Source organism: Trichosurus vulpecula, chromosome 8 (genome assembly GCF_011100635.1).
Source record: "Trichosurus vulpecula isolate mTriVul1 chromosome 8, mTriVul1.pri, whole genome shotgun sequence".
In the NCBI taxonomy this organism is placed as follows: Eukaryota; Metazoa; Chordata; class Mammalia; order Diprotodontia; family Phalangeridae; genus Trichosurus; species Trichosurus vulpecula.
The window spans coordinates 52,151,554-52,172,491 of record NC_050580.1 but is presented as its reverse complement, the minus strand read 5'-3'; the positions used below and the strand labels follow the sequence as shown (position 1 = coordinate 52,172,491).

The 20,938-nt window shown below is 39.7% G+C and overlaps 1 protein-coding gene across 3 annotated transcripts in view; it reads left to right on the top strand.

Moving 5' to 3' along the window:
• Positions 1-20,938, top strand: part of SIN3A (SIN3 transcription regulator family member A) — an 83,565-nt gene that overhangs the window by 39,204 nt on the left and 23,423 nt on the right. For all 3 annotated transcript variants that reach the window (XM_036734998.1, XM_036734995.1, XM_036734997.1), the window contains exons 2-8: positions 6,866-7,087; positions 10,546-10,722; positions 17,507-17,613; positions 18,220-18,502; positions 19,434-19,685; positions 20,222-20,374; positions 20,654-20,812. In XM_036734998.1, the coding sequence (XP_036590893.1) occupies positions 6,899-7,087; positions 10,546-10,722; positions 17,507-17,613; positions 18,220-18,502; positions 19,434-19,685; positions 20,222-20,374; positions 20,654-20,812 (1,320 nt within the window). In that variant the 5' untranslated portion in view covers positions 6,866-6,898. The remainder of the gene's footprint in view (positions 1-6,865; positions 7,088-10,545; positions 10,723-17,506; positions 17,614-18,219; positions 18,503-19,433; positions 19,686-20,221; positions 20,375-20,653; positions 20,813-20,938) is intronic.

The following is a 20,938-nucleotide window of genomic DNA, read 5'->3' as shown; positions in this document are numbered from 1 at the left end:
ACTACCCCTTAATCTGTGGGGATCACAGGGCCTCCTAGGGGATAGACCCTAAGGAAGACCCCAGTGATGGCCCCTTAGGGCAGTGGTAAGATCACAAGGCTCCCAAGACAGGGAAGTCCCAAGTGATGTCCCCTTAAGAAGGCTGTGCAGACCACAGGGTTCCCCAAGGGAATCCAGAGTGGTAGTCCTCTTAACACCACAGTGGGGATCACAAGACACCCCAAGACAAGATCCAGGAGTAAGCCTGGCAAGCTTCCGCTGCCTATTGCTTCCCTTCACTTGACCTTAGGAACATCCATGTGATTTGCCCATTCTCACCCAAAGAACTCAAGACCAGAGTGGGCAGAGGAAGGCATTTTATTACGTTCCTCGAGAGAGCGGGTGTAGTGCTCATGGGAACACTCACACTGATACAGCTGCAGGAGCAGGGGTAACCATTCCCTCCACTCCTGTTGGAGTCATGGTTAGTTTACAGTCTTTGTTTTTTTCATAGTTTTCCTAGGTTATACAGTTTATATAAATAGGATAATAAGGATACAGAAGCAAAAGTGAAGTTAATTAGATTTTCCTTGTCTTAGTTTAGGATTAAACTGTATTCTTTTACTTCCCCTACTTTCCCTCTTTAACATATGCAAATTATGTAAATCAGTAGGCCTGGATTCTTGACCAAGACCAGACCCTAGATAAGCTTGAACTGGTTCAAGTGGGTTTGGCCTCTCTAATTCCTCAGACTGCCTTCTCAAAAAGCATGCCCATGGGTACAAGCCTCTGACCTCTCACCTGACCGACCTTGAGGCCTGGTTTCTGCTAAGCTAAAGCTGGGGTGGGGGAGGGTGGGGAAGCACACCTTTAGTTCTGTGGAAACAAAACTCCTCCCATTTCTTACACCCTTTTGACAATAATGATGAGGTTAAAGAAAAATGATGATGGTAGGGAACCATAGGCTTTTAGGGGTGCTCGAGACCCCAAAATACCGACACGCCAGGTCCTGCTGAAAGATTTCTACCCAAGCTTTCTTGGCCAAGGAAAAAGACAAAGTTTATTAAAGATTCGCCATAATGGGTTGCCTTAAGAAATCCCACCCTTTGTGACAAGCGGGCCAGATTCAATCTGAGCCCCCTCATGGAGGCAAGATGAAACTTACATACAGAGAGATTGTGGGAGGGACTGAGGGGTAGGGTCTTGGGTAGTCTGGGATGATTAGAGATGGGGTTTAGAGTGGACTGGGGTGACTAGGGTGAGGTCAGACCCTGGGAAATAGCTGAAGGCTACCTGGATAAGAAAGACTACAGAAGGCTAGGGTAACAGAGCTAGGGTATAGATATTTTGATCAGGATTGGAGGTGGGAAGCTGCTGGACAATAGAGGGCTAGGCTAGGTAGAGATTTGGGCCTAGATAATGAAAGGTTTATGGCCTTAGGGGGAGGCCAGATCTAATAAGAAGATTCAAGGAGTTCAAGGGGATTCCCAGACACTGTACTCCATCAGGTTCAAGGGGATTTCCAGAGACCCGACCCTCATCAAGAGGGTTCAGTGGAAACACATTAGAATGTAAGTAGTTTATCCTTGTTTAGTCTTTAATCATTTTTCGTTTATACCTGCATTTTTATATTTCTCTTCTTCCCCCCCCCCCCCCCCAACTTCAAAGTTTCTATACAGCTCAGGTGTTTTCATCAGGAAATGCTTTGAAGTCCTTTAGTTCATTATAGGTCCATCCTCCCCCCATATAGGATTATACTAACTTTTACTGAGTAAGTTATTCTTGGCTGTAAACCTGTTTTCTTTGCTTTCTGGAATATAGTCTCCCAATCTCTTTATAGTGGTAGTTCTTATATCATGTGTAATCCTGACAGTGGTTTCTTCAGTACTTGAATTCTTTCTGGTTGCTTGAAGTATTTTTTCTTTGACCTGGAAACCCTGAATTTTGACTATGATATTCCTAGAAACTTTCATTTTAGCGTTTCTTTTAGGAGATGACCAATGAATTCTTTCTGTTTCTACTTGGCTCTCTGGTCATCAGATAGCTGTGCAGTTTTCTTTTAAGATTTCTTGAAACATGGTGTTTAGGTTCTTGTTTTGATCATGGTGTTCAGGTATTCTGTAGGTCTTAAATTTTTTTCTTCTTGAAATATTTTCCAAGTCAATGGTTTTTGCCGTGAAATGTCTTATATTTTCACTTTTTGCGATCTTTTGACTTTGTTTTAATATTTCTTCTTGTCTTGTGGAAATATTGGGTTCTTGTTGCTCCATTCTAACTTTCCAGGAGATTGTCTCACGGACATGGTTTCATATCTCTTCTGCCAAGCTGTTCATCTTCTCTAGTTCTCATTTACTTTCTAGGTTTTAACACTAGTGTCTCAGCATTTTTTTAACTCTTGCTTAATCTCTTCTAGGAGTTTTAGTTGCATTTGTGTCTAAGCTGTGTGTTTTTCTTTGATAATTTTCTTGTAGATGTTCTGGAGCCATTCTCTTTTGGGGGGTTTCTTGAGTGTCCTGTTACCATAATAGGTTTTTACAGTGGGATTCTTTTTTTGTTTGTTCATTCTCCTGGCCTACTTCCTGACTTTCGACTAAGTTTGGGGTGGACTTTGCAGAATTTAAGGAGAAAAGGTCTGTTGCTTCCTTCTTGGGATGTTGAATGTTGTGGTGTTCAGGAAGCTCAGGATGGGGACCTGCAAGCTTCCAGTGCTCCCAAAGGTCTGATCCAAGGCAGAGTCTGATTGCTGCCCTCTGGTCTGAGCTCTGCAAGTTCCCAGCTTAGGTCTAAGTGACCTAAGTGACAGTGAGCTGCTGCTGGATTGCTGTTATCTGAACCTCCTATAGAGGGGTTCTGAACCTTCTTTTGTGTCGTGGACCCCTTCTTACAAGAGCTGTGTGTCTGGGGTAGGAGTTCCTTGATCAAGATAGCTGGAACTTTTTTTGTGACTAGGATGCATTTCCTTTTGTGTGCTCTTTTCCTCCCTAGATCCTATCCATTTTTTTTTGTTTGGTTGGTTTTTTGGAGAGGGGAAGGCAGGGCAATTGGGGTTAAATGACTTGCCCAAGGTCATACAGCTAGTACATGTGTCTGAGGGCAGATTTGAACTCAGGTCCTCCTGAGTCCAGGGCCAGTGCTCTACTCACTGTGCCACCTAGCTGCTCCAGATCCTATCCATTTTCAGAGGCTTACCTCCTTCATTCACATAAGTCTTTACCCGATTTAAACTAAGCCTCACTCCACTGAACATTTAGTATTACATTGAGCGAGGATAAGAGAGCACTTAGCTTTTTCACTAACTTAAGAATGAACTGCTGCTTTGTATTACTATCCTTTCGTGTTTGTAAGCCTTATCTTCCCAATTAGATTTTAAAATTCAGAAGAGTGGGGTTTGCACTTTTTAAAAAAAATCATTTTAGTAAATATTTTCTAGCTAAATGAATTCTGAAAGGGTACTTGTACATTGCATATTTTAAAAATATACTGTAAAGAGTTAGTAGGGACAAAACAGGAAAGGCATGGAGCAAGTTTTCCATATAGCTCTACATTCTATGATTTTTACCGAGGCAAGTAAGTAAATAAAAAGTGGAATGAGTCCAGTAAGGGAGGGGAGGGGGATTGAACAGGTCTAAAGTTTCCCTAGTAATTAGTCCTTCAAGAAACAAGCTTTCCTGAAGCTTTATCATAGTGGTATCACTTTGGGAAACTTTAAGTGGTAGAAACAACTGATGCTCTGAGTTGTTCTCCTGAAGTCCCAGGTTGGTAAATCAAAACTGTTCTTCATACCCACAGCAGTCTTCTCTCTCTAAGAAGGCTGTGGACTTGTAGGAAATTAGGTCTAGTATTCAGAATAGTTGGGGGCGGTGCTCAAAGCTGTTATACAACCCAGGTACTTCCACTGTCTTGGTTTCTGCAGGGTCTGTCAGTTTCTGCTCCTCAAGTGTACTCTTTTTGAAAGCATTCCCCCTACTGTCATACTTAAGTAGTTTTTTCATAAAGGAATATATTAATTGGAGCAAGGAAAACCATTATAAAATAAGGGAATTTGATTAACAAGTGCTAGACTGTCAAAGTAGGAAGACTGTCTAACTTGAAAAAAGAGCAAGAAAAAGTAGCTTCTTTAAATATAGGAAATAAATCATATCCATAAGAATGGTTTAGCATTTTATATTGATTGGCTTTTGACCTCTGGTCAGTCAAGACATACTCTCCTGATTAATGGTAATCTTAGGACCAGGGTGAGCTTTACAGGGAGTCCCTCATGTTTACCAGTAGGGGACCTTGTGACAAAGAAACTAACTTAATTAGAACACCTACAAAGGATAGCTTGGAGCACTGGAAAAGGGGAAGCTGTGTAAAGAGTTTGAGCAGGGCACACCAGCCGCTTGAGAGCACCCAGGCCTTACTCTGATTCCCTGAGTATCCTAATCCTAATTTAGTTTCCCACCTGCGATGAGAACTCTTCCAGCATAAAAGGTTAAAATTAGTTCACTCAAGACAGATTTGTGTCAGAGGAGCAAGCACCAAGGTTTCTGATCAGCGGAACTGAAAAACCCGATTTTGGAGTTCATTGAAGTAATAGCTACTTTGAGGCCAGTCAGTCACTCGGCAGGCATTTATTAAGCATTTAATATGTATCAGGCAATGTGCTAAGCATTGGGCATATGAAGAAAGTCAAAAACAGTTCAAGTAAATCACAACCTAAGAGGGGGAGGGAGATAACATACAGCAACTAAGTAAATCCAGGGTAATTTGGAGATACAGAGTGAAAATGTTAAGGGCATCTGGAAAGTCTTTTTTCAGAAAGTAGGATTTTAGCAGAGACTTGAAGTCAGGAAATATAGAGGAGGAGAGAATTACAGATGTGGGGTACAGCCAGTGAAAATGCATAGAGTCAGGGGATGAAGTATTTTGTTTGGGGAAAAGCACGATGCCCCCCAGTGTCATTGGATAATAGAATATGTAAAGGGGGAGTTGGGAGTAAGGTATGAAGGACTATTTTAAAAGCCAAACAAAGAAGTTATATTTGATCCTCGAGGGTAGTAATAGGGAGCCAGCAGATGCATGATTATTCATAAGAATTATTGAGAAGTGGAGAGAGCAGCACTAGGTGCAAACCCTGGTTCTGCAGCTTCCTTGTTTTGTGACCTTCAGTTTAAATCACTTTAGTCACTGAGCCTGTGTACTCATCTGTAAAATTGGACTGTCAATCCTTATCTCTTAAGGTGGTTTGTAAGGCAAGTCTTTTGTAAAATGTCAAATGTGTATAAATCATAAGCTGTTGTTAATTGAACTTTGAAACTGGGCTAAATGTGATAGCAGAGTTTAGATAGAGACATGATCCTTATGGTCCAAAAGTCTCTGTTCTAATATTATATGGCTAATCATTTGTGACAAATATGCATGAAATAACGTTAAAGTTGCATATTTTGCTAAACGGTTACCTTGATGTTCTTCTTTTGACTTAGGTTTGTGAAGCCTGAAGGTTGGCTGAGAGAAGGCAAGAGTGATAGGGTATATAGTTCTCGGAAACAAGGGGATAAGGAGCCCAAAAGATGGCTGAAAGTAAGCTTGAAGGAGTTGTTCTGAGAGCCATGACCAGTTTGTACGTAAGGAATGAGGGGAATGGAAGGAGAAGTTTCATTGAGGTTGTATCAAAGCTTTTTGTATTTATGTTTTCTGCCAAGTGCTGCTGTTGCCTGCCACTGGCTGCTGTTGCTACTGCATTTACCAGGCAAAGTGATGGCATTTTAAGAAATTTTTGTGAAATGACAGGAAGTAAAACAAAGTCCTATTGTGTTGGTTGGAGGATGGAATGTGCTTTTTGCCTGCTCTTCATCTGGCAGTGAATTATATTTGTGTTAGTGATAATTGATTTTGAAAAGAGCTCTGGAAAGTCCAAGGCGCCCCGGTGGTTAGTCTTCCTACCTTTGGTGTTAAGAAAAATATTCCTCAAGTGGAAGTATTTTTGGATTAACTTAGGAATAGATTTGAGAATTGGAAAGGTTTTCACAGTTGGTTAAATATTGGACAACTTTGGAACAATATTGAGCCAAATTTACATTTAAAATCCTAGAATTACAGGGCTAGAAAGGATCTTAGAATAATCTAGTTAAAGGTCATATAGATTATTAGTGGTAGTACAGGCGTCTAGAAAACCTATGTCTTTAGACTCACACTACAGTACTACTCTAGTGAGATTTGTAGATTAATATTACCTGGGAAGTAGGAGTTGAGTGTTTGCTTTGGAAAGAACTGAAATGCAGAGGGAGTTAAAGCAGGGAGGTCACCTGTTTAATAGAAACTAAATTGGCCAGAGAACTAACTAGAACTTTAAGAATTTATGATTACATGTATTAGAAATGTTCTGTTGGCATACCTGTATGGTTTACATTTAGATGGAATTGAACTTTAAGACAACTGGTGTTGGATGTGTCTTTTAGAAACTAGAGGACGTTTTCTTCAGGTTCAAATCAATTTACAAGAAATATTTCAGTTTTGAACACTTGGTTATTTTGATGGTAGAGAAGAGATCTCTAGCCTTGAATTCTGGAAGACCTCTTTTCAAATCTTAACCTCAAACACTTATTAGCTATGGGACCTTGAGCAAGTCACTTAACTTTTCTTGGGCTTATTTCTCATCTGTAAAATGAGAGTGGGTATGTCTCAGTGGTACTGAGATCCCTTGAAACTCTAAAGCTCTGGATCCTATGATCCAGACGCTGCACCAGGCAGGGTTTCTCTCTAGCATAGAGGTTTCCCAACCAAATTTACTTTGAATTTAAAACTGTTGGGTATGTATCACATTATTGTTGGAGCTTTTGTGCATAGCTGATGGTTTATCTTCTTAGGCTGGAGAATGTGATTAAATAATTTTTGCTTCTCCTAGGTTTTGTAGAGCATCCCCGAGTATGACTGCAGAATGAAGCGGCGCTTGGATGACCAGGAATCACCTGTGTATGCGTCCCAGCAGCGACGTATCGCCAGCAGCACAGAAGCATTTCCACACCAGCACCGAGTGCTTGCCCCTGCACCTCCTGTGTATGAGACAGTCTCTGAGACCATGCAGTCAGCTACAGGAATTCAGTACTCTGTTACTCCCAGCTATCAGGTAGGACTGGGCCACACTCGCAGAGAAGCCAGGTAGCACAGTGCATGTAGAGAGCACTGGGCCTGCAGTCAGAGAGACCTGAGTTCAGATATGACCTCAGTCACTGGCTGTGTGTTCCTGGACCACACTTATCCTCTCTCACCCTTTCTTTTGTCATCTGTAAAATGGCAATAAGAATACCTACCTTCCAGGGTTGCTGTGGGGATGCACTGAGATAATATTAGTAAAGCACTTTAAAAACCTTGTCACCATCATTATGATCACGATCATGATCGTCATCAGTACCTCTTTCACACTGTTCTCATATGAGCATGAATGCAAGGCTCATCACTCTCCTGGTTGCCTGCCTGTACTCTTGGTTCATCAATGTCCTTTCCAAAATGTGTCAGAACTGAGTACAGTGGTCCACAGGTAGTCTGACCAGGACAGAGTGCGGTAGAACTCCCAATGTCCCTAGCTGGGGAGGCTATTTTTTTCTTAACGTAGCCTAAGATTGTTTTTGTTTTTTCGGTTATCACACTCCTGACTAGAACTTTCCACTAGAAATCCATCATTCTTTTTTATTTGAACTACTAACTCTCTATATACCTCCTCCTCTCTTATACTTATGAGTTCAGTCCCACAAACCCATGGTATAAGATTTGGCATTTATTTTGTCCTCATCTTATTTTATCCATATGGGGAACCTTTAGTGTGGAGACTCCCTCTACTGGTACAGACCTGCAGCTCCTTCCCTAGTTATAGTTCCAGAGCTTTGGTTGGAGCACTGAGGGTTTTTATTTAGCCTTGCCAGTGGAGGCACAGCTACTGTGAATCAGCCAAGAGCTGACCTTCAATCCTTATTAAGTTTCACCTTGTCTGGGTAGTTGGAGGAGGGGGACATGTGGGGAAGGGGCTGGGAGGAAAGGTAGGAATTATGTTTTGGATACACAGATTTAAGAGGTCTATTGGGACATTTAGATTTTTTAAAATTCATTTTTTTCCAATCTGTTTTCTCTCCTAAAAGAAAAAGGAAAAAAGCCAAATCTCATAACAGATGTAGAGACAAGTCAAACAAATTCCCTTATTGGCCATGTCCAAAAATTTATCTCAGTCTGCATCTTGAGCCCCTCATACTTGTCAGGAGGTGGGGACTTCATCTTTGGTCCTCTGGAATCATGATTGGTCATTGTGTTGGTTAGATCTCTTAAGTCTTTCAAAATTGTTGATCTTTACAATGTTGTTCTTATTCTATAAACCTTTATGGTTCTGCTCACTTTGTTCTGCATCAGTTTATACAGTTCTTCTCAAATTTCACTGACGTCATTGAATATTCAGTTTTAAATATCCAATAGGAATAGGCACTGGGTTGGATATTTAGATCTGAGTCATCTCTTCCTAGATAAGATAATTAAAGCTAAGGGAGCTGATGAGATCACCAAGTATTACAGTGTAGAAAGAGAATAGCAAACAGCCTGGAAGAGCCCCAAGGCCTTGGGCACCTTGGGACACAGCCACTGTTGGGGCCATGTTGGAAAATCAAAAGAAAATGTCACAAGAACCCAGAGAAGAGTGAGTATCTAGCAGTGGGAGCGTGGCAACAAAGTCATTTGTTCTTCAGAGGTGAAGGATAAGGGCTGATCTGATTTGGCAGCTATCATTAGTAAATTTGGAGAGAGTAATTGCAGAGTGTTGGGGTGGGAAGCTGGATTGTAAAAGGATTGAGGAGTAAGGCAGTGGGGCTATAGAATGTAGTTCCTCCCTGAGAAAGGGAAGAGAGGCCTATGCCTTGAAGAGTTGATAGGCTCTAGTGAAGGTTTTTTTTTTTTTTTAAGAATTCAAGAGATTTGAGCATGTTTGAAGGTTGCAGGAAAAAAAAACAAATATAGGGATGGTTTGGAGATTAGAATTGTGGGGGATGATTGAGGAGGCATTCTGTTGAAGAATGGGATTAGGGGCACCTAGAGAGGGCATGGCCTTGGCTAGCCTCATTCTTGGAGACTGGGATAGAGGACAGTGGAGAGAGGGGAAGTTTTCAGGAAAGAATACATTTTGTGCAGCCTCAGGGGTGGAATGGGATAGGGAATCATTTGGAGAGGTGGGAAAAGATTGCTTGCTACATCGAGGATCCAGGTGAGGAGTCTTGGTTCAGCATATGGGGAGGAGCATAGAAAAAGCAAGGTAAAAGTAATCTAGGGCTTGGATTTGCCAAGGCTCTGGTGGTGAGAAGATGTATTGGGCTACTAGAGAACTGTGTAGTGTTGTATACTTAGGTTAAGATTGGGATCATAAAAGGGGAAAGTGAAGCCAGAGCCAGGCTGAGCAAGTACTTAAGGATAGAGAGATGAGAGGTCATGATCAAGACAAACAGCAAATAGGAGAGTTTGGAGAGGTAAGGCATGGAATAAAAGGAAGTGAGGATGAGATAGTGGAATGTCAGGTTTTGGTAATAGAAGTGGAACATTTGTGGATGATGATGACATAGGGTGTGACCATCCCTGTGCATGACTGAAGTTTGTGGAGGAAGAGGTCATGGAATTGGAGTCTAGTGGAACTAGGAAGTCAAGGTGTTTGAGGGAGCATCACCATGAATGTTTATATCCCTTAGTATAAAGACAGGAGTTGGAGAAAGATGGTGAGCTAGAGAGCTAAACTTCTTGAGAAAGGAGGAGGGATGCCCTAGCTGGTGTTTCCATCTTTAAAAATGTTGTTTCTTATTGGTGAGTTCCCCTGTTCCTCTTAACTGAAATTGTTTCTTTTCATGTATTCAGAATTTAATTCTTTAGAGTTTCTGCCCCTTCTGGTCTGATACAGAAGTTTTAATTCATTGGTTCCTAAGCTTGTCCTTAAAAATCTACTATTGAAAATCCAGAAGGCATTTCAGGTTGTTCCCAGCTTACTTTTCCTTTTGTGTCACAGATTCTTAAAGAGTGGTTACTTTCCCTCAAAATCTTCATTTCCACCCCAACAATCACTCCTTCCTTTTGTCTTGAATCAGAATTTCCTCTTGTTAATTCATCCACCTTTTAAAGGAAATCAGTGGAGGTTAAAAAAGGAAATAAAAAGTAGCTTTAAAAAAACAAAACACCTTGTATTTGCTTCTAAGGAGACTGAAGAAAAGGTATTTGTGTTTGGATTTTCTTTCCTAACTTGTGTTCAGCTGTGTTGTAGAGTTTTTTGTAGAGCCAAAAGAACAAGGCTATTTTAAATGACCAGACTCCTACTTAAAGCACTGCCCCTCTCTCTACTTCCTTATCAGACATTCCCAGCTCTTTCTTTTAACATGGTATCGGCTTGCTGTTCTCTATTAGTCAAAATCACTGTTTTGTTGCTAGTTGTTTTCAGGGCTTGTGCATTGGTGGTGGTGGTTGGGTAGGTGGGGGGGCCAGGGAGGGCTTCATCTAATGATTTCTTTACAGTGTTTATGTTGGGGGGAATTTGTTCATCAAAGACTCAGCCCTGGAGTTGTGTGTTTTCAGGTTTCAGCTGTGCCACAGAGCTCAGGCAGCCATGGCCCCACGCTAGCAACTGTTCACAGTGGCCACCATCACACAACATCTGTTCAGCCTCATGGAGGACAGGTGGTTCAGAGCCACGCTCATCCAACCCCACCAGCCGCACCAGTGCAGGGACAACAGCAATTTCAGAGGCTCAAGGTAGGATTCAGCTTTCTTTCACAGTTGAATGTTCTACTCCAGGATGTCTTAAAATCTAAGGGAAAAAATCTCCTTAGACATGTTGTTTTGCCGGCAGTTTTGTAACATGATAGAATAGCAGGTAAACTGACTTAATGTATGTCGTGATTTCTGACTAAATTTTATGAAATCTTGTTTGCTCTGTTCTGTGAATTGCTAATAAAATAATCACCATTGCATTATCTCTGGTTATGACAGCATAAGTCTCGTGTCTTCTGTGGTTTATGGAATTGCCATTTTGTACTAGATCACAGTGTATAAATAAACTAAGAGACAAACTATTGGTGCAAATCCTGGTACTCAAAAGTAAGGGACTTCAGACTAATGTTTGCATTATTTTCTTGGAAATAAAGTTCATCATTGTAATTCTAGTCAAGTTGGCTTTAGTTAACAATCTCTCAGTATACAAATTCCTGTTTCTTGAATTCTGTTTTCACTAGGAAAAGTATAATTATAGCATTGGCAGTAGCAACATTGTACATCATTTATAATAGCTTGTTAAAACATTTTTACTCACTTGTTGGAAACTTAAACTGAAGCTTTAGCTCTGAATCCTCAACAGAACATGTTTGATGAGTTTTTATAATAGATGTTCTATGATGATACAGGGTAACAATGTAAATCCTACTGCTGTCTTGGAATCTTGAGAACCAACTGGTTGGCTTCACAGAGTTCATTCTTGATAAATAAATCACGTTTCTTTTTTAAGGAATCCTTGTCAAGTTTTAGAGGAAAACTATAACTGTGAATGAAGTGTTAATATTTGCATCTCTTCTCCTGAGGGTACTGTAGCTTTTCTTGGAGCAGAAGTGCATTATGTTCACAAAGCCAAAGGTTGAGCTCTGGGGTTACCTGACTCGAGTATCACATCTCTGAATTGTATATCACATCGTCACTTCAGATTTGGGAATCTCTGACTTTTCTCTCTGCATATAAGGAATATGAATTTAATGAAGTACAAAATGTCAATTTGTCATTTGAAAATTCCGTCTTACTATAAACAATACCTGAGGCCCGAGTGTTTTTTTTTTCATGTTATCTATTTAATCCCATTTGAAGGGAAAAGTGACTGTTATAATTGCTTATTATAATGAAGTCACTAAAATCGACTTATTACATAATTGCTTGTTATAATATACAAAAAATATACCGATTATAATATAAATGATTAAAAATCTGGCTTAATCATGATGTTCCTGATGTGAGATGCCCCCTTTCAACGGAATCAACTCTGGTAAATGTTTAAGCCTTTGGCATTCTTATTGGCATGTTTCTAATCCCTTCCTTGAAGGGGGTGTGTGTGCTTAGGCAATGCAAATTTATTTTTATATTGGTCTAAGTAAGTTTCTTAGGTAGGCAGAGAACATAGATGGTTGTGAAGTCTAAGAATTCTAGATCAGTTCATTTGTCTCAACTCAGATAATTGAATAGACTGTGCTTAATGTGAAGCACATTATTTGAAGAGTACTTCCTACCTGCCTTGTTCATTTCAAAATTTTGATGATGACTGACATAATTAGTCTCAAAAATTCTGTCCAAAAAATTGTTAGGTGAAACGGTGATCCGCCTAAATGAAGTTTTAGTCCATTACCTTCTGTCTCATTCATATCTCATGTGACCTAGTTCATTATATGTCTTGGTGAGGTTTGTCAAATCTCTAATGCTATGAATAAATAATGTGGGTAAGGCCAACATTATGATGCCGATATTAGATTGTGCCCATGTGATTGATTGTGACTGTTTCTACATTAATGTTGTGTGATATAGTTCAGTGTTACTGATGCTATACAAGGCTGTCGGGTTGTGTTATATGCTTATATATGTTTTGTGTTATATGTTTGTGGAATTTATAACAAAGGAATATTCCATGAGAATACTGAAATATTCCAAGCTTCTTGATTTCATCTCTGGGTTGTCCTTCCATTGATACAGTTCTTATCCGTTCTATTCAATAGCATCTGGTCTTTATGATTTTCTGTGGCTAACCTTCTGGAGATGAAGCTCTTTATGTTTATTAGGCTTGTTTTCAAGTGACACATAGCCCATCATCAGGCTCGTGATTGAGGCCTTGCCATCTTGGTAGACCCTGCAAGAGCCTGCCTTAACAGTGTGGCCTTTGAGAATACGGGTCGCTTCCCATGCCACAAAGGCATGTTAGAAGATGTTAGAAATGGAGGTCTATGAGAACATTCAAATATTTCAGGAGTCAATTGTGTCTATGCTATCTTATGTTTTTTTTTCTCTCTTTGGAAAAGAAAATGTATTAAAGATTTAATGGGGGGGTGTTGGGTTATTATTTTTCTTTTACTTATTTTTTTTTCATGTCAGCAAAATATTCATTACTGTTTAAATGATATTAGTTGACATTCCTTCTACTCTTCATTAAACTCTAGGATTTTCAAGTTCTTAGTCTCCTGCTGAAGTCCTCTCAAAAATCAAATTCATTATCAGTTCCAGATTACTAAGTTTATATTGTTCCTCTTTCCAGTTGGGGATTCCAGACAAGTGCAGTACTTACAGGATTTTGATCAGTGCTTTTATGTGATGGGGAAGGATTTTCCTAACTGTTTATCCATGTTAAATTTTAGTGAAATCCATTTCATTTTTGCTTTTTAAAGAGACATATTGTATTTCCTTTCTTGCCAAGTTTACAGAGAGCATTTTCTATCATGTATTTTCTGCATGGGGATTTCCACTTTAATTGTATTTTTTACAATTTACATAATATAACGTACTCATTGGCACCATCTTTGTATGTCATAGATTGTCCCTCTCTATTCATATCACTTTGGATTTTATTCTTTTTTCTCAAGGAATTAACACTTCCACTTAGTTGCCTTTCACAAACTGAATGAGCTTCCTGTTCCATCATCCAAGTTACTAATGACAGTTTTTCAATTATTTATAAACTATTGGATAAGGAAACCAATGAAAGATATGTGAGCACATGTACATTCTTTGCCAACACTTTAATACTAGCATTTCAGATGTTTATATGAAGTGGATTATAAATTTTAACCTGGAAGGAGCCTTACAGGATATGTAGTATCGCTCTGTTGACAACCTCTTTTTATTAAATACTTTGCTTGGGGGCACACAAATATTCAGCATTAGAGTCACATTTTGAACCTGGGTCTTCAGATTCCAAATTCATTGCTCTTTTCACACCATAGCTGCTTTATAACAATTAATGATATGTATGGACACCACTAAGAAAAACTTAAGGAAACTGGGAAATGAGGATGATTCCCTAGGTTCCCTCTTTTTAAACCTATGTTTAGGTGATACCTTAGCATAAGACTTGCAGATTTTAAAAGGGACTGCCACATGCTATATTGATGATTTTTTAAAATAAATTTTGATGAATATTTGTTTGCCTTTTTTATGTTGCCTAAATTTCCCCTTGTCTCTCTTTCTCCTCCTGAAGAGCTTTCCCGTATAACAAAGAATAATTTTTTTAAAGAAAGAGAAGGAGGAAGAGAAAAGTAATTGGTAAAGCCAATGAGAATATTGAAAAAAATCTAAAAATATATGCAATATTTCACACCTTTGGACCTTCCACTTCTATAAAAGAGTGGATGTGGAGGTATCTTCACATATCTGTTTTTTGTTGCCATACTTTTTCTTTATAATTTTGCAGACATTCATTTTTTGATTGTGGTTGTTTACCTTGCCGTTTACTTTTTGAAGTCACTATGTATGTTTTTTGGTTCGGTTTAATTTACTTCATGTCAAATTATGTAAGTCTTTCCATGCTTTTGTAATTACCATATTCATATTTTTCATCAGTGACCTCCTTGGGGTGTATATGGTGAGTAGTGAAACCTTTAGGTCAAAGGATAGTTTAGTTATTTTATTTTCATAATTCCAAATTGCTTTCCAAAATGATTTACTGATTTACAATTCCCCAGTAATGTACCAGTGTGCCCATCTTCCCATAGTTCCTCCAACATTGACTATTCCCATCTTTTGTCACTTTCGCCAATTTACTGGGTGTGAAATGAAATCTCAGGGTTGTTTGGTTTTGTATTTCTCCTGTTATTAGTAATTTGGTTGTTAAAATGTTACATTTCTTTTGAGAACTGTGTGTTCATATCGTTTGAACGGTTTTGTGAGGGAATAGTTTTGGGTCCTCTATATCTGCTGGTTGTCCTATGTATCTTAGATAACAAACACTTATCTGAGAAACTTGATACAAAGATTTTTTTCCCCATTCAACTGTTTTTCCTGTTACCCTAGGTGCATTAACTTTATTTGTGCAGAAACTTTGCAAATTCAAGTAATCTGAGTTAATCTTATTTTTTTGTATTTGCTTATATTCCTCATTTGAATAAGAATATATCTCAGATAAAAATGTATCTTTCATTTATTTTTTAATTCAGCTCACCAAATTCTTACTATAACAGATTTTTAATTTTCATTTACTTTTTGCACATGATCAACATGTATCTTTTCAAGGAGGGGTTGGGGAAAGGATAGTTGCCTTTTTTAGAAAGTATAGCCAGGTGGGTAGTAGTGAGTTGCAGAAAAGGGAAAGGGGATGTCCTACCCTGCCCTCCATCCTGGGGCCAAAGTGAAGGGGGCCCTCCCCCTTGATTTTATACCATCACCTCCAAACTAATCTGATTTCAGCCAGAGTGAGGACTATCACCCTCAATTCTAGTCCACCTTTCATCATTGTGGAGAGTTCCATCCATATCTCTATTCCTCCACTTACTAGAGGGAGGCTTAATGTTCATAGTTACCCACCTTCCCCATACAACTTCATGTGCACTAGGGCTAGGGCCAGTTCAAGGCTGTGGACTTTCTATCTTCTGAAAAGGGTTGCTGAAGGCCCTGGGGAACATTTTTGGCCAGGAGACATCTCACTTACTCCTTGGGAAAGGTTGGAAGGGAAGGCTGGGTGGCCCCATCCCAACTGGATTCACTATTCTTAGCTCTGGGGATTGAGGTAGAGGCAGCTAAGGGAGCGAGGAAGGAGGAGGAGTGGCCAGGTGGGAGTGAGTCAGGAGTCTCAGTAGTAGAAGGAAATAGCAGTTCCTTCATTTGTTTTAAAGGTATTTTAAAAAATATCAACAAATAAACAGTGGGATTTACTTACAAAATTATCATCTCCCAAAGAGCATTATTTGCAGAAGGCTGCTTGCTTCTCTCAAATCTTCATGGAGGATGTTTTCAGTCCATGGAGAGAGGATAGATTTAGTTATTGCCCTTCTCTTCTGGGGTAGTGATAACAATGTCTGAGACTTTTACCAAGACTTTGATATCCTTTTATTTTTTGTTAAATATTTATTTTCAGTTTTCAACATTCATTTTCATAAGTTTTAAATTTTCTCCCCTTTCCTCCTCCCTCCTTACCCAAGATGGCGTGCAAACCGATATGTGCTGTACACATATGTTCCTATTAAACACATTTTCAAATGTCATGTCGCATAGAAGAATTATAATGAATGGTAGTAACCATGAGAAAAGAAAAAAAAAACATAAGAGAAAAAGAGTCTGCTTCACTCTGCATCCTGATTCCATAGTTCTTTCTCTGGATGTGGATGGCATTTTCCATCATGTATCCTCCTATTTTTCAAATACTCTTCAGAATTAATTCCACTTCTCAAAACTGTCACCATCAGCATAAACCTTCTCAATGGTCTTAGACCTTTAGGAGCCAATACTGCTCATAGTCTAATGCCATTTTGCTCTGTAGGAGTTTACAAATGAGTTTATATTCTAATCTGGTTTTTCCTTGGCTGCTGTCTCTCTGCTTGATAGGGAAATCAGGTGTTCTCTGAGGTGAAGTCATTTAAAGACCCTCTTGGTCTCCTTTATTTCATTATGTGATTTATCTTGATTTTTTAAAAAGTCTTTCGCAAAAGTTTTCGCAAACTCAAGTGTTTCCTGAATTGAATTAAAAGACAATAACTAGGGGGCAGCTAGGTAGTGCAGTGAGTAGAGTACCAGCCTTTGAGTCAGAAGGACCTGAGTTCAAATGCAACCCCAGACACTTGACACACTTACTAGCTGTGTGACCTTGGGTAAGTCACTTAACCCCAAATGCTCTGCCTTCCCCCCACCCCCCCAAAAAATAAAAGACAATAACTAGCCACAGAGGCACATGGTAGATATGAGGTTGCAACATATTACCTGTGAAGAAATCATTAGGCTAATCAGAATATCAGAAATGTATGGTCAGATAATTAGTGAATTAACCGTGTAATGAAAGTGAGGAATAATAAATGAGTAGCTTATGTACTCCACTAGTGTCCACACACATTGCCAAAACATATTGAGGATGCCTTCCAGTACACTGTGAAGGATGTTCTGGAAGGTATGGATAGAGTTAGAGAACAGGTGACAGGCTGCATTGAAAGGACCACGCACAGCTTTGAGATCTCAGCTCTGCTAGTACTGAAAAATCCCTGGACTGGGGATCTAGGTTCTTGAACTTCAAATTCAACATTCTTTGCATTATGCCATGCTTTCTTAAAATGTTCTGTTGAATGTTTTACTTATGTGAGAAAAACAGTTTGTCTTTTGACTCATGTTTTCAGAAAGGGGGCTTGCCCCCATGATTCCTTAATTATTTAAGATCTTGAAATATGTGATATTCTTAATATTTATGTTTTTATACTGAGTTTTCCATTTATTTTCTAGGTTTTTAAATATTTTGAGTTATTTTTTACTGAAGAAATTACTATATAGCTTATGGATTAATTTTTTTGATGGATAATTTTAGGATTTGTGTTTGCAGGTGGAGGATGCTCTATCCTATCTTGACCAGGTAAAGCTGCAGTTTGGTAGTCAGCCTCAGGTCTACAATGATTTCCTGGACATCATGAAGGAATTTAAATCTCAAAGGTAAAAAGGCATTTACAGCTGTCCTGATGTCTGATGTTTAGATGTGAGTGTTTGAGGATGAAATGTTATTTTTTGCGATATGGGAGGATTCTGTAGGTTTGGATCTCCATTAGTGCAAGGTTCTTCCGTGGAATAGTGGGGCAAGTCGAGTGATGAGCACTTTCTCTTTCTCCTGAAAATTTTCATTGAATTTTCCTCTCTTCTGAGAGAAATCCACATTGAGATTGATCTAAATTACTCCAAAAAAGAATTTAAGACTCTTTGGTGTTCTTCTAACACAAAATACTAATATGTGTGAAATAGAAATTAAATTCTGCAGTGTTTATAGTGTAGTATATGGTATATATGTTATATACGCAACACACATGTATATGAAATTGCCCAAGCAGTAATTTGAGCTTCTTAAAAATGAGTTCCTGATCTAGACTCTTCCCTTGCTTTGAAGAATGAAGCATTTGGGGTTGACCTCTTCACCAGGTTCTATATTGGAAAAATCTGTTCCTTTATAGTGGATTTCAGAGAAATTATGTTCATCTTGGTGTGTGTCACATGTGTGGTCTCTGGGTGGTTCTTAAGTAATTTGTAATATTTTTTTCTTCTTTTCAGTATTGATACTCCAGGAGTGATTAGTCGGGTGTCACAGCTATTCAAAGGCCACCCTGACTTGATTATGGGCTTTAATACCTTTTTACCCCCTGGCTATAAAATTGAGGTGCAGACCAACGATATGGTGAATGTGACAACTCCTGGCCAAGTTCACCAGATTCCCACCCATGGCATCCAGCCTCAACCTCAAACCCAGCCCCAGCATCCTTCCCAGCCGTCAGCCCAGTCCACCCCGACCCCTGCACAGCCAGCTCCTCAGCCGCCACCTGCCAAAATCAGCAAGGTGAGGACTTGGGAACATTCCATCCATGTCAGAGAAATGTCTTTGAAACATCTTCTCTCAGTTCTCATAACACTTTGGTAAAGAGGTCATTAAAAAATGTCTGAAATTGTGGATGTAAGTAATTTGTTTATAGTTCAATGTACCATACCCTGTGGTTCTTTTCCTATGGAATAGTTCAACTTAGTACACGAAAACCTATAGAAAGGTTTTTTTTTTTTTTTCATTTGAAAAATAAAACATAGAATCTACAGAGAACCCGGAGGTAATGTGGCAGAGTAGACATAGTGCTGGGCTTGGGGTTCAAATCCAGCCTGAGATACTCTCTCTCCCTGTGCCACTATGGCCATGGCATTTAACCCCTGTGAGCCTTAGGCATCTTCCCAGGGCTTTGTCGAGAAGTCATAAAGGTTATCCTGCCCTGAAGAAATCATAGATCTTTGATTTAGATAAATGAAGAACAGTCTACTTTGAGAGGTTTTTTATCCTTGTTTCTCCCAAATTTTGACTGACTAGATCCTGAAAGTTTTAAGAGGTAACATGGTGGCAGAGTAGGCCCGAGAGCTGACCTTCAGAAAGGCCTGAGTTTAAGTCCTTTGATACAGACTAGCTGTGTGACCCTGGTCAAGTTATTTAACCAACTTAGTGCCCCAGGCAACCTTATAACACTACATTCTGGGATAGTACCTTATCTGTATTGATGTATGAAATTTCTTCTGGAATTTTCTTATACTAACGAAATCATTATTTCTCTCCTTCCTCTCCCCAACTTTGCAAAAAAAACCAACCCTCTTGTGTTAGGATATGTGTACAGCATACCAAGAGTGAATAAATGATATGTTTATCTGGAAGCATATTCTTTCTCCACTGGTGTGGTCAGCCTATTTGAATCACATCATTCCTATTCCTAAGGGGGAAAATACTTTCTTTTCAGCCATCCCAGCTCCAAGCACATGCTCCAGCCAGTCAGCAGACACCTCCCCTCCCACCATATGCTTCACCACGTTCTCCACCAGTGCAGCCTCACACACCTGTGACAATCTCCCTGGGAACTGCCCCATCCTTGCAGAACAATCAGCCTGTGGAGTTTAATCATGCCATCAACTATGTTAACAAGATTAAGAATAGATTCCAGGGTCAGCCAGATATCTATAAAGCATTTCTGGAAATTTTGCACACATATCAGGTAAGAGCTGTCTTGTTAATGTGCCTTAACCAGAATGTCCTCTAAGAGTATCCTACTTATGTAAACCATGTTAAATATCCCTTGACTCTTTCTCAAAATTATCAGTCAATAACTCTGCTTAACATATTTAAGCCAGATTTTTTTCTGTGATATAATTGTCTTGAAGCAATTGAATGAAAGATTTTAAAGCCTGATTCTGTATGAAATGGATATTTATATACCTAGGAGGTCTAGAGTGTCACTTGTATAGTACAGTTAATAGTGGAATAAGGAAAAAAATTCCATGTGTAGGTTTTTGTCAGTTGATTGTGAACTCATGGGCATTGGGAATGCCTGCCCTAATTTTTAAGGGGCTGCCATTCACCATTGTTCTCATCTTGATGACTGAGCAACCCTCAGGAGAGCCAGAGCCAAGAAGGTCAGCTTCGTCCCTCCCCTGAGAAGATAGTTGAGGTGATAAGGTCAGAGTCTGGAAATGTGTGTGATACAAGCATGTCAGACATGGAGCTCAGGCTTCCCTTCCTCTCTTGTGACAGAAGGAGCAACGGAACGCCAAGGAAGCTGGAGGGAATTACACGCCAGCCCTGACAGAGCAGGAGGTGTATGCGCAGGTGGCCCGTCTGTTTAAGAATCAGGAAGACCTCCTGTCAGAGTTTGGGCAGTTCCTCCCTGATGCCAATAGCTCCGTGGTGAGTGCTTTGCATTAGGAATGACACAGTGGGTATGGGTGTTTAAGGGAGCAACAGACAATCTCATGGTCTGGGTAGTTTCTTGGTCCAGTAAAGGGGGTTTGGAGGGCATTTAGATTCAGTGATAGACTTTAAAATTAAACTTGGTGTAGAAATGCCTGTAGATTGGTTTACAGAAAAATGGCAGAGTAGCATTCAGAGGTCACCTGGAATTAGCAACAACCAACTCCCCACCCCTCCAAAAAATGGGAGTTCTCTGATAATCTGTGTCTTAATCAGCTATTAAGTAAGACAACGGCGGAGAAGGTTGAGTCTGTGAGGAATGATCATGGAGGCACTGTGAAGAAACCCCAGCTGAACAACAAGCAGCAAAGACCCAGCCAGAATGGCTGTCAGATCCGCCGCCACTCTGGGACTGGCACTACTCCCCCTGTGAAGGTGAGGTCAGCCACCCCTTCTCTGGCTCTGTGTCAGGGTTTCCTTCTAGGTGGCAGGCATTCAGAGAAGTGGGTGATCAGATGTTCCCTGGACTGAGACCAAGTGAAGAAGTGTCATTTATGTTGG